This window comes from Amphibalanus amphitrite, unplaced genomic scaffold (assembly GCF_019059575.1).
Source record: "Amphibalanus amphitrite isolate SeventyFive unplaced genomic scaffold, NRLGWU_Aamphi_draft 000426F_arrow, whole genome shotgun sequence".
Classification (NCBI taxonomy): domain Eukaryota; kingdom Metazoa; phylum Arthropoda; class Thecostraca; order Balanomorpha; family Balanidae; genus Amphibalanus; species Amphibalanus amphitrite.
The window spans coordinates 378,207-392,673 of NW_024881920.1; the positions used below are offsets into that span (position 1 = coordinate 378,207).

General features: G+C 51.5%; 1 protein-coding gene across 17 annotated transcripts in view; it reads right to left on the bottom strand.

Moving 5' to 3' along the window:
- The window catches only part of LOC122391203, a 61,278-nt gene that overhangs the window by 35,623 nt on the left and 11,188 nt on the right, over positions 1 to 14,467 (bottom strand). For 11 of the 17 annotated variants that reach the window (XM_043384894.1, XM_043384892.1, XM_043384891.1 and 8 more), the window contains exons 2-3: positions 3,713 to 4,134; positions 2,108 to 2,199 (exon numbers count right to left, since the gene is read on the bottom strand). In XM_043384894.1, coding sequence (XP_043240829.1) covers positions 2,108 to 2,199; positions 3,713 to 3,806 — 186 coding nt within the window. In that variant the 5' untranslated portion in view covers positions 3,807 to 4,134. Of the gene's footprint in view, positions 1 to 2,107; positions 2,200 to 3,712; positions 4,135 to 9,981; positions 10,236 to 14,467 lie in introns of those variants that run through there. The other 6 variants (XM_043384890.1, XM_043384887.1, XM_043384886.1 and 3 more) reach the window with 2 other exon arrangements.

Sequence of the window (14,467 nt, forward strand, 5' to 3'; positions counted from 1 at the left end):
CACGAATTTTAGCGTGACCCAGGAAAAAAATCGTGACCCAGAAGAGAAATTCTGCCCACCTACATCATCAAGACATGCAAGTCTTTCCGCCTACGTGTGGAGAAGGTCATTGCCGATAAGGGGGTTATATCGCGCATGAGGTGAGTGAACGTATCTGGTTTGATAATGCGTGACCCAGAAGAAAATTTTATATTTTCTGGGTCACGGACCATTTTACGCGCATGCGCAATGGCATTTTTGAATAATTTCAACTGTGAACAGCCTAGGGTGCATGGTTTATGAAAAGGTAATGATTTCTAGGAAATCAGTTGTGGGACAAATATCGACCCAAATCTCCACGAATTTTGACGGGTACCCATCTACTATAAAAAAGCTCTTAAACGCCTACGGACTACCTCTGACCATTTGTTCTCCACATGCCGGCACATGTCGCGACAAACTTCACAACATTTCCGAATGGTAAGACATTACGGTCTAATAAATCTTCTGCCCTCCTGTTGCACCTCCGCCATGAGCAAGAGCGAGAGGGCGAGAGCGAGGGGAGAGTGGGAGAGGAGAGAGAGAGAGAGAGGGTTGGCGACGAGAGCGGCTGACCTCTGTCGGCTTTGGACGGCCGGTCAAGTGACCGATTTGGCCCGGCCCCCGTGGCACGCGGCACAAAGACAGCCCAAAATAGACACCGCTATTACGGAGATACTACGCCACCCGAGGTCGGACAAATAAACAACAGAGGCCGGGCTATCAGATGTGTACAAGATGGTAACGATGACAGCAAGTTTAATTGGCAGCAGATGTAGCCATTAAGGCCGCATTTCGGTATCAGCTTCTTTAGATGTTTGTTGTTTAAACACATGATCGCCCATTCACCTCAATGCCACAATATTGCGACACATCCCTTACCAAGGTCATGGCCACGGTTCCTCCCAAGAAATTAAAGAAGCTCGACTGCATGCCAGTGACAGTGCGATTAAGGAGGAACGACCTCAAACAAACAGTACAAACCAGTATAACGCCTTATGGGGCGACTAACGGAGCGAGCGAGAGGGTGAGCCTTGCACGTGCGAAATTTCGAGGGGGTACCTCCAACTGACTTGTGCACGGCACCCTACTCACCGGTCTCTAGCGATGTGCCAAATTTGAGCACAATCGGCCCAGCCGTTCTCGAGATCTGGAAGCGGCACCCTGCACGTGCGCACGTGCAAAATGGGTCCCAACTGACTTGTGCACGGCACCCTACTAACCGGTCCCTAACTGCGTACCAAATATGAGCGCAATCGGTCCAGCCGTTCTCGAGATCTGGAATCGACCCCTGCACGTGCGCACGTGCAGCAGCACCTCAACTCCGGCACATGGATATGCAGTGCCTAATGGGTGCCTACCTATATGCCAACTTTCAGCGCAATCAGCCAAGTAGTTACCGAGATATTGCAACAATTGCAAAACTGACACCTCTTCGTTTTGCACGTGGCACGTGCATAAGGGGTCACCCACATGCATCGGGAATAGTCCAGTGCTTGGTAGAAGGAATGAAGACACAAATTACCGCGTGTAAATCGGTCAAGTGGTTGCTGAGATATAAGCCTCGCAAAAGCGTCCGCACGGCCGGCCGGCCGGCCGGCCGCTCATACTCAGAAATTTCCGTTAATCTAAGGAAAGACTACGCTCGCTTCGCTCGCTCCGTAAACACTCAGATGATGACGCTTTTATCCGTTATAGTTTTGGTCCATCATTCTCAGATACAAGGGCGAATGACAAGACATGAGCGATATTGTTCTAACAACTTTTCCCATTGCAACACCCAACTACCCACCAGCCATCACGCAGTGCCCTGGCCACTTTTATCCGCCTCCCACAGTCCGTAGCGAATATCACCCCACCATCCATCTACCACTCACCACCGACCACGTTCCCTAGCACTGCAACTATTCCCGCTTAACGCTCATCCCATCATTACCCAGCACGGCCCCTATTTTCCTTCACCCCCCCCCCCCACCACCACATCCCACAACCCAGCACGTCTTCCGCCCATCCCATCAATCCCACCAAGGTCTTTTATCTACCCATTTCATCACCCATTCCCACCACTACCCCCGCCCCCGTCACTAACCGGTGCGCAGCTCTGGACTCCCTCGCTGCCGAAAAAGTACTCGCGTCCGAACGCCACCACGCCTGTGTGCCAGATCCCCTCGACATGCTGACCTGTGGACAATATAAGCAAGTCAGGACAGGGATGCATGCTGACCTGTGAAAATTACAGTCGTCTGGAACGTAAGGGGCGGGAATAGCTGATCACAGACAAGGTATCGTACTACATACTTCAATAACACTCTTAGCATCCGCCACGGAAAAGTTAAAAAATGTGTAGGTACAAGAAACCAGCAGTCGTTAGCTAATCTAACAGAAAAATGAGAAAAAAGTTGTCAGCTGCGCTTGCATTGCATGGACGTCCAGCAGCGCCATTCAATGTTTGACAAACTATCAACGGCGATCACACCAACGGCCACCCGACAAGCAAGAGGCGACCAAAGATATGGTTTTAGGTTTAATGCACCCAAAATGCTGACAGTCGACACCAAACATCAACATACGTACAGAATCATAACCACAATCACAATCAAAAACACCAGCTCAGAGGCGATGATATTGACAATAGCGGAGTACTCAGACCACAGAATCGATCGACTACAGGCGATGCATGAAGCAGGGGTGGACAAATGTGCCAAGTTGGGGTAGCACGGGCGCAGCTAATCCGCCGCCGCCCTAGCGGTGACCTTGACCTCCGCCGGCTGTTGCGGCTCCAAAGCCAAGCCGGCATGGAATTGGGAAAGCTCATGCTACCCCAACTCGGCACAAATATCCATCCCTGGCATGAAGCAAACAAACATATAATTCTGTAATTTAAAAAAAATATTCGTTGTTGTTCCATTTACACAGCAATTAACAATATTTGCCCGCCTAACACCAAAGGCTGAAATAGCGTGACGGGATAAGCAAGAACTAGGACAGAAAAGTGTTGAGCAAAAACGAAGACAGAAAGGCAAAAGTAGAAAAACAAAAACGACGTCTGCGAGGGAAGAACGGTATTTGCCAACGCTTTAGGGTTTATCTGAAGCGTGCCAAATGACATCTTACTCTCACTGTGACTGGGAATTTCAGATGAGATAAAGCTAGACCCAGAAACTATTGAGCCGGAATCAGACACAGTCCATCATATCTTAGACCATTCGGCTCACATTCACCCGGACACGACAGTGACCCAGACGGCCTAGACACTGACCCAGCCCGTAGAGTACTCGACCCACATAGTGGGAACAATAATTCCTCCATTGCATCAAACCTGTGACGAAGAAGATTCTACGACAACATTCTATCACGAAGACACAAATGGACTTCCTAAGCAGTGGTCAGCAGCACACCGTGTTACGACTTCGGCACAACTCGAATGACAGTCACCTAGCTGCGCCTGTGACAGTATAACAAAACCCGTCCAACGGAACATATTGCAGAATGCACAGCATGTCGCGGGACTTGGGAGAACAAACTCACGGCGCAAACAAATACCGCATTCAATTACCGTAGACACAGACATCCTGGGCTGAAAATACGGCGCCTGGGAAGCACTCACAAAGAGGCAGACGTTCGCCTTATCCCACTAAGTAAAAGCCCAGAAGACTTATGCTAGCATCCCACTTTATAATTGAAGCGTACTCACCGAGCAGGGCCTGTGAGAACATCTGCGCCAGGCCCGCGGTCAGGTCGTAGATGTAGACCGACACGGAGGAACTGGCGGCCTCGTCATCCGACATGGTGGCGGCCCGTCAACGTCGGCCTTTCAGTGGCGGCCTGTCAACGTCAGCCCGTCAGCGGCGTCAGTAGCGGCCTGTCAGCGGCGTCAGTAGCGGCCTGTCAGCGGCGTCAGTAGCGGCCTGTCAGCGGCGTCAACGTCGGCCCGTCAGCGGCGGCCTGTCAACGTCGGCCCGTCAGCGGCGTCAGTGGCGGCCTGTCAGTGGCGTCAGTGGCAGCCCGTCAGCGTCTTACGAGTGGACCGACGGACTGACGGACCGACGGACTGCTGGACTGAAGGACCGAGCCGGTGGACCGCTACGAAAACGAGCCGCTGAGCAGACGGAAATCCTGCGGAAGAGAAAAAGAGAGGGAGGGATGTCAGAGGGCTGGCCACTATAATTCGCTTTGATGAGACAAAAAAAAGAGAACATTGACCAATTATCCTCAACGTTAGAAAAATGTAAAATAATAATGAAATAGTAATGAAATAGTTTTATTTTTATTTAAATCAGCAAGTAAATATATATGTCGATATATTTCGGATACAACTCTTTATCAATCGCTACAAGTAATATTAACGTTGAGGATAGGTAATTGGTCAATGCTCTCTTTCATTATAAAAATGTTATTCCTGACAACGCTCAAATATCTTAAAAAAAAGAAACATAGAAGGACATAGAAGAGTAGAGAGTTGATCGCGGAAAGTTTCATGTGCACGGGTAAGACTTCAGAAAACGAAGACGGGGAGTCATTGACAGGAAAAAGGTGCAACAGATACTAAAATGACCGAAACTCGAGGAATTGTTACAAATCCACACTTCCATACATCTCCCACTAATTGCAACGAAGCATCTTTTGCTTGCAACAGACAATCTTTCGCTAAAACAGCGCTGGTGTGAGGAGGTAATGCTTCAAGTCGCAGTACAGTATACACACTGCCACTGAATGCAGATAACGAACACAGCACAAACAACCTTAAAGGTAGTGTGCCAGCTTTCCTGGACCGTATGGAGTTAATGGCCCAGATAAGGAGAACCGGATTTTTAGAACTTATCCATACCTTCAAAACTCATGGAAACGTCTTAAATTCTTCAAATTTTGAGTACCCCAGTGCGAAATTCGCCCCGACGGGTTGTCGGTCGTACCCCAACTACATTTCACACCACTATGAACAATAAATGCACACACTGAAATCGCTATTACCGATATGCTCATCCAATCAAGTTTCGATAAACCCGTTCATCATCATCTCCTGCGGTTTCGAACACGCCTGTTAGGTGGTGCGGTAGACCGCGCCCAAAGCCAGGGCCCCGGTAACGTGAGGTAGCCGAGTTTCTTGGTTGTTTAACGACGCATCCAAGAAACTCGGCTAGCCGAGTCAGCCGGGGTCGCGCGTCCTCCCGGTGTCATGTGATAGCCCGGGGGGATGCGGTAGACCGCGCCCAAAGCTGCGGCCCCGGCTTGGGTCAGCGCACGCTGCACCGACTCGGCTACCTCACGTTACCGGGGCCCTGGCTTTGGGCGCGGCTTCTGCTCATACTTTGTGGTGCGGTGGTGGTGCGTCGGGCCGCGCGCTCTGACTTCGGCCAAGAAAAATGCGTCAGCTGATCATTGTCATTTCTGCCACTTGCGTGTGGTGAAATGGGGTCATAACTTAAGAGACGGCTTTTTCATATCAATTATTTTACATAAAATCATATTTCAAACCATAAATAATGTTCGACAGCCAAGTAAAAGAAACAATACCAATACAGGCTTACAGTTTAACCCTATTCCTGGCGGGGGGGGGGGGCCTCAGGAGCCCCCCCCCCCTGAGGTTTTTTGGTTATTTCTCCCAAACGCGTTGAGCTAGGAAGCTCAAATTTTCTGACTTTTCCTAAAAGGCTTTTACGCAACATGTCTGAAAATTTTGAATTGATCTGACCTCAGGTCAGGTCACCAGAGGCGGTTTGGTGACCCTACCTCAGAAAAGTTTGCAATCACGCCAGAGCTAGAGTTTTTGACCGATCAATTTCTTCTCTTCAGGCTTTAGTTAGGGTACCAGTATGTGCAATTTGTATATCTCGGAATTTTGATATCGGTGACCTAAGGTCAGGTCAGTTTCGCGACCTCCCCATTATAAGTCAATGGGGGAAAAATCAACTCCCTGTTTTTACCACTAAAACGGGTCGGAATGGCCCCATATACCATACATGACTTCATATACGATCAACCTTCACTACCTTGAGGTCTGTTTTGCTGTTGGGCAGCTGTGAGGTCATGTGACGTCATCAAAGGTCACCAAAGGTTTTTGGCCAATAACTCCGTACAGGAACAAGATACAGACGCGTGGATGGTCTCATTGTGTTCAGCTCGTCAAGACGCATCGAATGATATACATGATGACCTCGAGGTCACGTGACCTGAGGTCAACCTTTGACCTTGACCTTGCGAGGTCAACATATATATCATTCGATGCGGATTGACGAGAGGATCACGATGATGCCCTTAGTTTGTTCCTATCTTGACTAATTCGAAAGTTATTCGAGAAAAACTCTCTCCATATCTAGCGCCGCCATTTTGACTTTTTCGACCCCTGTGACGTCATCTTTGACCTGACCTGAAAATGACCATAGTAAAAATTGTAGATCTTGACCGTGCGTATCCGATGCCGTTTACCGTTTGTCGCTATCTTGCTTCGTTCTCGAGATCTCAGGGGGGGGCCGAATCGGCCCCCCCCCCCGCCAGTTTCTTGTCCCGGCGGAGCCCGCCAGGAATAGGGTTAAGGCTCGACATTGTGTTGTCTACGATTAGACAGCTGATAACTCATTCCCGTATGTCGTAACTCTATAATGACCTTTACTTATTGTCACATGTGCGCCGCATTCGCGATTGTTGCCGACGCCTGTTTGCAGCTCAGCCCACTACAGTTGTTATACATATCGAAAAACCGATAAACTTTTAGGCGAAAAAGGCACTATTCCAGGCCCATTTTTGATTTTTTTGCGATATTAGGTAAAAACAGAAGCTTCTTATCCTAGGAAAAATAAAATGGGAAATCTTTCAAAGGTGGCACACTACCTTTAAGAACAGCGGTAAACGGTGATTGCCACACCAAGCCAATGGACCGAAACAGCGACGCACAGCATAACCGAGCGTAACAGTAGCACCACTGAACGAAGGGAGATTCGATGAGTGAAACCCTTCCTCCGTTTGTGGTCAGTTCATTCAGACCGGACCGATAGATTCTTGAATCGAAGTTAAATGTCCGATCACCACGACGGAGTATAAATAAGACGTCGCGTTAGCATACCATGCTCGACGAAAGCCTGCCAGGGCCTCGTCTAAGGAATTTTCACTGGGGGGGCAGAGACTGAAGGACCCAAACCTAGGGTACCCCCAAATCCTGTTTTCTCACCGGATTTAGGCCACTTGTTTTTCGTCACAGCCCTGAGACCATTATTTTTTTTTTTTTAACAAAAAAAAAGAGCCATGCTCGTATAGGGGGGGGGGGGGTCGAAAAATGTCATGACCCTGACCGTAATGACCTTTGACCTGTAACTTCTTTTCGAGACCATATTTGGCCGGAATGCGATTCGGCGTATGTCGGCTCGCATTAGCCGCGCGTTTGCAGTCTTTTCGTGGTTTCAAGCGTTCAAACATGAAATATGATATTGCTCCCATGCATTAGGGTAGGCGTCAAGGTCACGGTCAGGTCAGGTCATTGGCTTTTGATGACTTCGGTTCACTTTTTCGAGTTTTACATGATTCTAGGCCAGTTTTTGGAGCTGAATTCGAATTTAGCAACCATTTGAACATTTACGAAGTAGTTTTGGTGCCTTCGTAACATGTTACGAAGCTGTCAGAGCCAGAGGCGGTTGCCACCTACTACGAATACCCGGCAAAACCCTTACTGGTTGACCTGACCTGACCTGACCCGACCTGGCCTAAATGCATGAAGACATTATCTGTGATAATTAACTAACATGATATTCGTGATCAGCACCCCGAAAAAAAAAACATAACAGCCACCCTTTACCACGTTGTAACAGGTCCCGCGATTTTCCCGACTTTAGGGTCATAGACCTGACCTGGAAGGTCAACCGAAGACTAAGGCCTTAAAATGAGGCATCATCGGCTTCCTCTCGTGACGGGCAACACGGTGGTTTTCTCCGCGAAGCTCTAGCTCGATCAGGGGCGAAACGGCAAGGGGCAAGGTCCAACCCCCCCCCCCCCCTATACGTTCGCGGCTGGAAAAACACCAATACGGGTGAGAGTTAAGATTAATGTGTTACCCCCTCACATTGCCCCACCAGACAGTGCTAAACATATTTATCCGTGTTGGGCCGTGGGCGTTTGATTGAGTGGGAGGGGGGGGGGGGGCACAAACACGAGTTGGGTCACTGGCAGCTGCCAATTGACAATTTACTACTTGAATCACAGGCAAGATCACAGAATCACATTGGGTAGGTACTCAGCTCTATAAATCACAAAACTCTGGCTTTTCCCGTAGTCATGGAGTAGGAACAGTTTTTGAACAAATAATTTAACGTTTCTCTTTAAATCCGTATAAGACTCCTAACAAAAACGCATTGCAGAGAAGGTAATTTTGTGAGAAGTTCACGTTTTGACTGGGGGGGCAAATGTTGGCGACTGGGGGGGCAATCCGCTCGACTGGGGAGGCAATTGCCCCCCCAGTTAACATGTTAGACGAGGCCCTGATTAGCCTGCTACATCAAAAGGAAAGTTAATGGAGAGTTAGTCGTTAAAAAAGATGTTACTTTTAAGAAGGGAGCCAATGGACTAAGGATTAAAATGATCGGTCGTTAGTTTGAACACGTATCTCAGCATTTTGAGTTCGTATAGCCTTCCCCAAATCCAGACTTCAGTCATTTTTGTCCAGAGAGAACGACCGAGCCCCTGACCGCTCCGACTCCTCCTAGCTCGAGTCACGATGCGAGTCACGACCGTATGAGTCACGCCCGAGTCATTTCGGCGCAGTAGTCGAGGGCATGCCTCCAGACTCGGCGCCTGGAGCTCTGGGCGAGCCGGCCGGAGCAGCTCGGCCAATCAAAACAGTCCCTGTCGACTGCTCAGTGCTGAATCAGAACTGGGGGCGCGCGTCACACTAAAAGCGCTGAGCCGATACTGAACGGGTGATAAGGGCCAGAGAGGACGCGGATCAAACATCAAAAGGGACTGTTACCTTCTGGAAGGGTGTCAAGGTCGTGATAAGTGGGTAACTCATCGTTGAATACTGGATGGATGGCAACAGAACGATACGGTGCGAATTGAGGCCTTTAATTCAAGCCGACTGCAATGCTTAGGTACCGACTAGAATGCAAGGTTGTACTGCAATTCGTGCAGCTATGACCGAGAACAACGTAGACGGTCGGAGACGCTGACGACGTAGCCTAAAATCACCTTATAGCTTCCTATATCTAAAAAATTCCGTTGATGAAAATTATCCAAACATTAAGTGGCTGATAAAAATCAGCAAAAGCATTCGGCAGCTTTGAGGATATCATTCATACTGTCGAGCAAATACCAGCCATCCTGCTGAGAAAATCCATCGTTGGGTAGGTATATCAAATCACTCCTCCAAATAGCAGAAGAGCTCTGTTCCCGACAGGAGGACCGTCTTTCCGACCGGGACGAGGTATAACACATCTCCAGTCCGATTATCACTCTGCAGACATCTGCCCATCACTGCAGGAACGCGGACACCTCTTCACGCCACGGCAGAGTGATGGGCTGTCAGCGGGCGAGGAGCTCGGACGCTAAATGTGGTGTCGGGCGCCCCGTGCCGTAATCAATTTGCAGACGCCTCGTTACGTGCTCAGACACACAGCGGGGAAATTGACAGAAAACGGAGGAAGGAAATTGTCAGCCATCCGGAGGGATGTGCTAGCGGGTAGATGCGGGGCAGTATCTCATCAATAACGACCTGGATAAAATGTAAAATAATCAAGAGAAGACAACGTAACAGGAAAAACAAAAACCTAGGTGGAAGAAACGATGCCTACAGCATCTACAAACGATTCCGAAAAACGAGTAACATTTAAGTTAACTCCCCCGTCGAAGGGCTACATAGCATATCGCAAAGGAAGCCGACAATTTGCAACTTCCAAACGAACTTCAGACCTCCCATTTCCAGAGACAAAATTACGGCTAAGCATCATCCTTCGTTCCAAACAGCAATCTGAATTAGCTTACCCTCTCAAACAAGCCGTCGTTTCAAAATCAAACACCACTCGTCTCTCGGCACCTCAGTGACTCTTCCACCTTTCACACACCGACAACCTCGGATTGCGCTAAGCCCCGACTGGACTATCTCTCGCACAACCAGTCGCGAGTGTCTCGAGCGAGACGCTCTTACGTGAAAAGTTCTCACGTGAGAAGTTCTCTCCCAAGAGGAGCGGAGCAGCTCGGGCCGCGAGTGTCAATTGCGGTTTGCCGTCGAGACCGACCGACTGAGCCGCTTCGGAGTGGGTGCCGCCGCGCGTCGGACCGCGCAGGGTACTCCAAAATAGACCCGCCACAGAGCGGGGCGATCCGGCCCGGCGGGGGCGGCAGTGACGAACCACCGACAGCAGCGATAGGCGGAGGACGGGCGGGGTTCGACAGGATGCGGGACAGAACCCGATTTCAGCCGCTCCAGCGCTCGATAAACGAGGCTCCTGACGGGGATGGCACGAGGTTGGCTGAAGCAGCCGCAGCCAGTTGAAGTCAGTTGAGTGGGACGGACTTCGTCCAGCTTTGATGGGCAGTTTGCGCGCTTAGCATCGGCCTTAAAGCTCCTAATTCCCCATTTATCAGTAAATACTCGAGAGCGGACGGCAATGATCTGTACTCATGCAATAAGCTCTGTTTTGCGCCGGCTGCGGCTCTGTCAATCGGTCCAAACATTCGAACTAATTTTTTACATATTAAAACGTTGTGAGAGGCGAGCTCCAGCCTTCCAGGCTTGAGAGCCTGCCTCCGCCTATGGCGGCCGCCGTCACGTGACCTGCGCCTCGGAGGTCGCGGGGCGCCGCCCGCTGGCGGCCAGTCTTTGCTCGGTGAGTGACGCGCGCGGATCTCACACTGGTGGCAGCGTAGTGAACGGTGCATCGCCGGTGATTGGACGTGCGTACTCGGTGAACAGACGCACCGGTGGAGTGTGGACATTGATTATGGCAGAACGAGGCTCGGACAAGCTGGTGTGGGGGGAAGGAGAGACGATACAGGATTATTTGCGGCGCGTGGATGCCTATGCGCTGTTGGGGGATGAAAAGAAGACCATCGGGAAGACTCTTCTGGGACTCGGTCATCGCATCAGCGTCATCGACTCGCTCAGCGATACGGACAAGAGCTCTGTGACGAATCTGAAGGCGGCCCTGCTGAGAGAGTTCGGCGACACAACCCAACAGAGCCAGCGGCAGTTCCTGACCAGACGGAAGCGGGACGGTGAGACGTACGGCATGTTTCTCTCAGCGCTTCGAGTACTGTTTCAATCTGCCTATGCATCGAGCCCAGGTCAGTCCAACACCGATGAGAATTCGGCAGTGGGGATGGCTCTGATTAAGTCGACGTTCCTGTCGGGTATTGATAGCGGGGTGGCTGGGCAGCTCCGTCTACAGTTCCCAGACGCTAATATCCAAGATTTGCCAACCCATGCGAGGGCAATTGAGGAGGCTATGGGGCTGCGGAATGGAAAAGCGGACGTTTGTCAGGTTGCCGAGCAGTCTGGGAAGCCGGACCAGATTGCTGCGCTTCGCTCAGAGGTGCAAACCCTGACAGAGGCTGTCAACGCCATGCGCTTCGTCGATGCTGGTCGGGGCCGCGCGGCTGTGCCGGTGCTCGGACGCGGCGGCGGCGCTGAGCCGGGTCGCGGTGGAGCGGCCCGGCGTGGGTCACGTGTCCCGCTCGGGGCGCCGCCGGCCGCCCCTGTCTGGACAGCGGCTGGGCGCAGTGGCGCGCACAGGGTCGGGACCTGGGAGGGCGGCCCCGGCGGAGCGGGGCGGGGATGTGACACTGACGCACGGGGAGTCACGTGCTGGACGTGTGGCGAGCCAGGTCACGTGCGAAGGTGGTGCACGCGCGCGCCTCTGGCAAGGGGCCGCGGACGGCCAGCGCCCCTGGTATGCTGGGCGTGTGGCGAATTCGGGCACACCCGCTACCAGTGCTCTACAACATATTTAAACTGAGAAGGGTCGCTGCCACGGAGCGAGCGGCGGCCTCTGGGACAATGGAAGCTCCCCTAAGGACGTCGAACACGCTACACGTACGGGGAAAAATTGGGAAGCTGGACTGCACGTGGATGGTGGACACGGGCGCGTCAGCCACTTGTGTGTCAGCCTCCCTGCCGGGGATTCAGGCGATGCACCACGAACCCGCTGATGTTAGACTCGTGGCCGCCAACGGCTCGCCGCTGGTGTGTCTGGGTGCGTTATGGACTGACGTAATGTTAGGACCAGGACTGATTCGGCACGGCATTAAGGTGTGGGTTGTCGAGGATTTGTCAGCTCCTGGTATTTTGGGAAATGATGTACTTCAGAAGTTCGGGCAGTTTTCAGTTGATTTTGAGGCTCGTGTGTTGGAGCTTGCAGGCCACCGGCTGCCGTTGGAGGCGCGCGCCAGTGGAGCGCCGGTGCACTCTGTGCAGGTGCGTCTGGGACACGACTGCCTTCTGGAGCCGCACTCTGAGCGGGTGGTGGAGGTCAGTGCCGTGGACTTCGGCGCGAATGAGCGGGACGTTGTCTTTGAACCAGACGCTGCAAGCAGCCTGCGTTTGGGAGTAACGCTACCGCCCACAGTAGTTCGGTCCGGTCCTATGAACAGAATGCCTCTGTTGGTATCAAACCGTGGTAATCAGTCAGTTCGCCTATACGGTAACATGACGCTGGGGGAAGTCACAGCTATCCAGGTGACCGAGGGTGAGCAGAATCTGAGGGCCTGTCGACCCGGACCAGCGCAAGTTGACCTTAGCAGCGCGGAGATAAACGAACAAGAGAAGAGAAGTGTTGAGAAGCTGTTCAGCAGATATCGAGCCACGTTTGCAAATAACGATGACGAACTGGGCAAGACACATCTCAGGGAATTCAGGATTGTGACAGGGGACTGTCCGCCTGTCGCTGTTCCAGCCCGGCGCACTCCATACCATTTGCGTGAAGAAGTTGCGATTCAGATACGGAAAATGGAACGGCAGGGTGTCATTCAGAAGTCCAACTCGCCTTGGTCAGCTCCACTGCTACTGGTAAAAAAGGGTGACGGCAATTATCGGTTTGCCATCGACTATCGCGCTCTCAATGCAAAAACGGCAACAGAAGTGGCATACCTCCCAACAGTACGCGAATGTTTGGACAGCCTAGCCGGTTCAAGGTTGTACACAACTCTGGATCTGAATTCAGCGTATTGGCAGGTTCCCATCGTACCGGAAGATCGTAAAAAGACTGCATTCTGCACGGAAACAGACCACTGGGAATTTCTAGTCATGCCATATGGATTGAAGAATGCGCCGAGCTGCTTCACAAGGCTCATTGCTGATGCACTGCGGGGTCTGTTGGGTAACGGAGTGACGGCCTATCTGGACGATATCATTATCGGTGGCAAATCTTTTCAGGAGCACCTGTCGCTGTTGGAAGCGGTGCTGGAACGACTGAAGCAGGCTGGGTTGACGGTGAAAAGTAAGAAGGTGGTTGCCTGTCGGCGGAAGCTCCGTTTCCTCGGGCATCTGGTTGGTGATGGAGTGGAGCCGGACCCGGAAAAGGTGGCGGTAATCAGATCCTGGCCCAGACCTACGTCCACGAAGGAGTTGCGCTCATTCCTCGGTCTCTGTGCTTACTATAACGACTTCGTCCCTGAACTTCAACGGGTAGCAGCGCCGCTGCACAGGATTTCGGGAAAGGCGAAGTTTACATGGGATGCCGAGCGCGAAGCGGCATTTGAAGGGTTGAAGAGGGCCCTCAGCGAGACCACCACTCTACAGTTCCCGAACATGCAGAAGGAGTTTGAGGTCAGTACAGACGCCTCGGATACAGGCTTGGGATGTGTTCTTTCTCAGAGAGACGATTTGGGTAGGGACAGACCAGTCTGCTTTGCATCGAAAGCGTTTACTGACAACGAGAAGAACTGGCACATTCGTGATAAAGAGGCCTTTGCTTTCGTGGTTGCGTTGCGGAAATTCCGACCGTACCTCCTTGGAAAAAAGTTCAAATGGTTTACAGACAATCGAAGCTTGACGTGGCTACATAACACAAGAGATCCTCGAGGCCGCTACGCTCGGTGGCTTGAAGAAATTCAAGAGTTCGATTTTGACGTGGAATATCGCAGAGGGGCAAGCAACTCACATGCTGATGCCATATCCAGATTACGTGTCTGTGTCACACAGGAACATGAACCACGAACTCTGAGCATGGTGAACGAAGTCGACATGGTCTCGGCTCAACAAGAGGACTTGTGTTTGAAGAAGCTGTACAGTGAGATCAGGCTAAAGCGCACCAATGGACCAGAGACGGTGAAGTGGAGGAAATTGGGCTGGGAACCGAAAATCGAACCGGGAAGCGGCCTGTTGGTGGCTACGAGGAAGCAGAAGGAAATGCTTATTGTTCCTGAAAAGTTCATTTCGCTGGCTCTTCGTCTTAAGCATGATGATGCTGGACACTTCGGAGCGAAAAGGACTGGGGTGCTGCTACGACAGGCTGGTTACGGCTGGCTAACG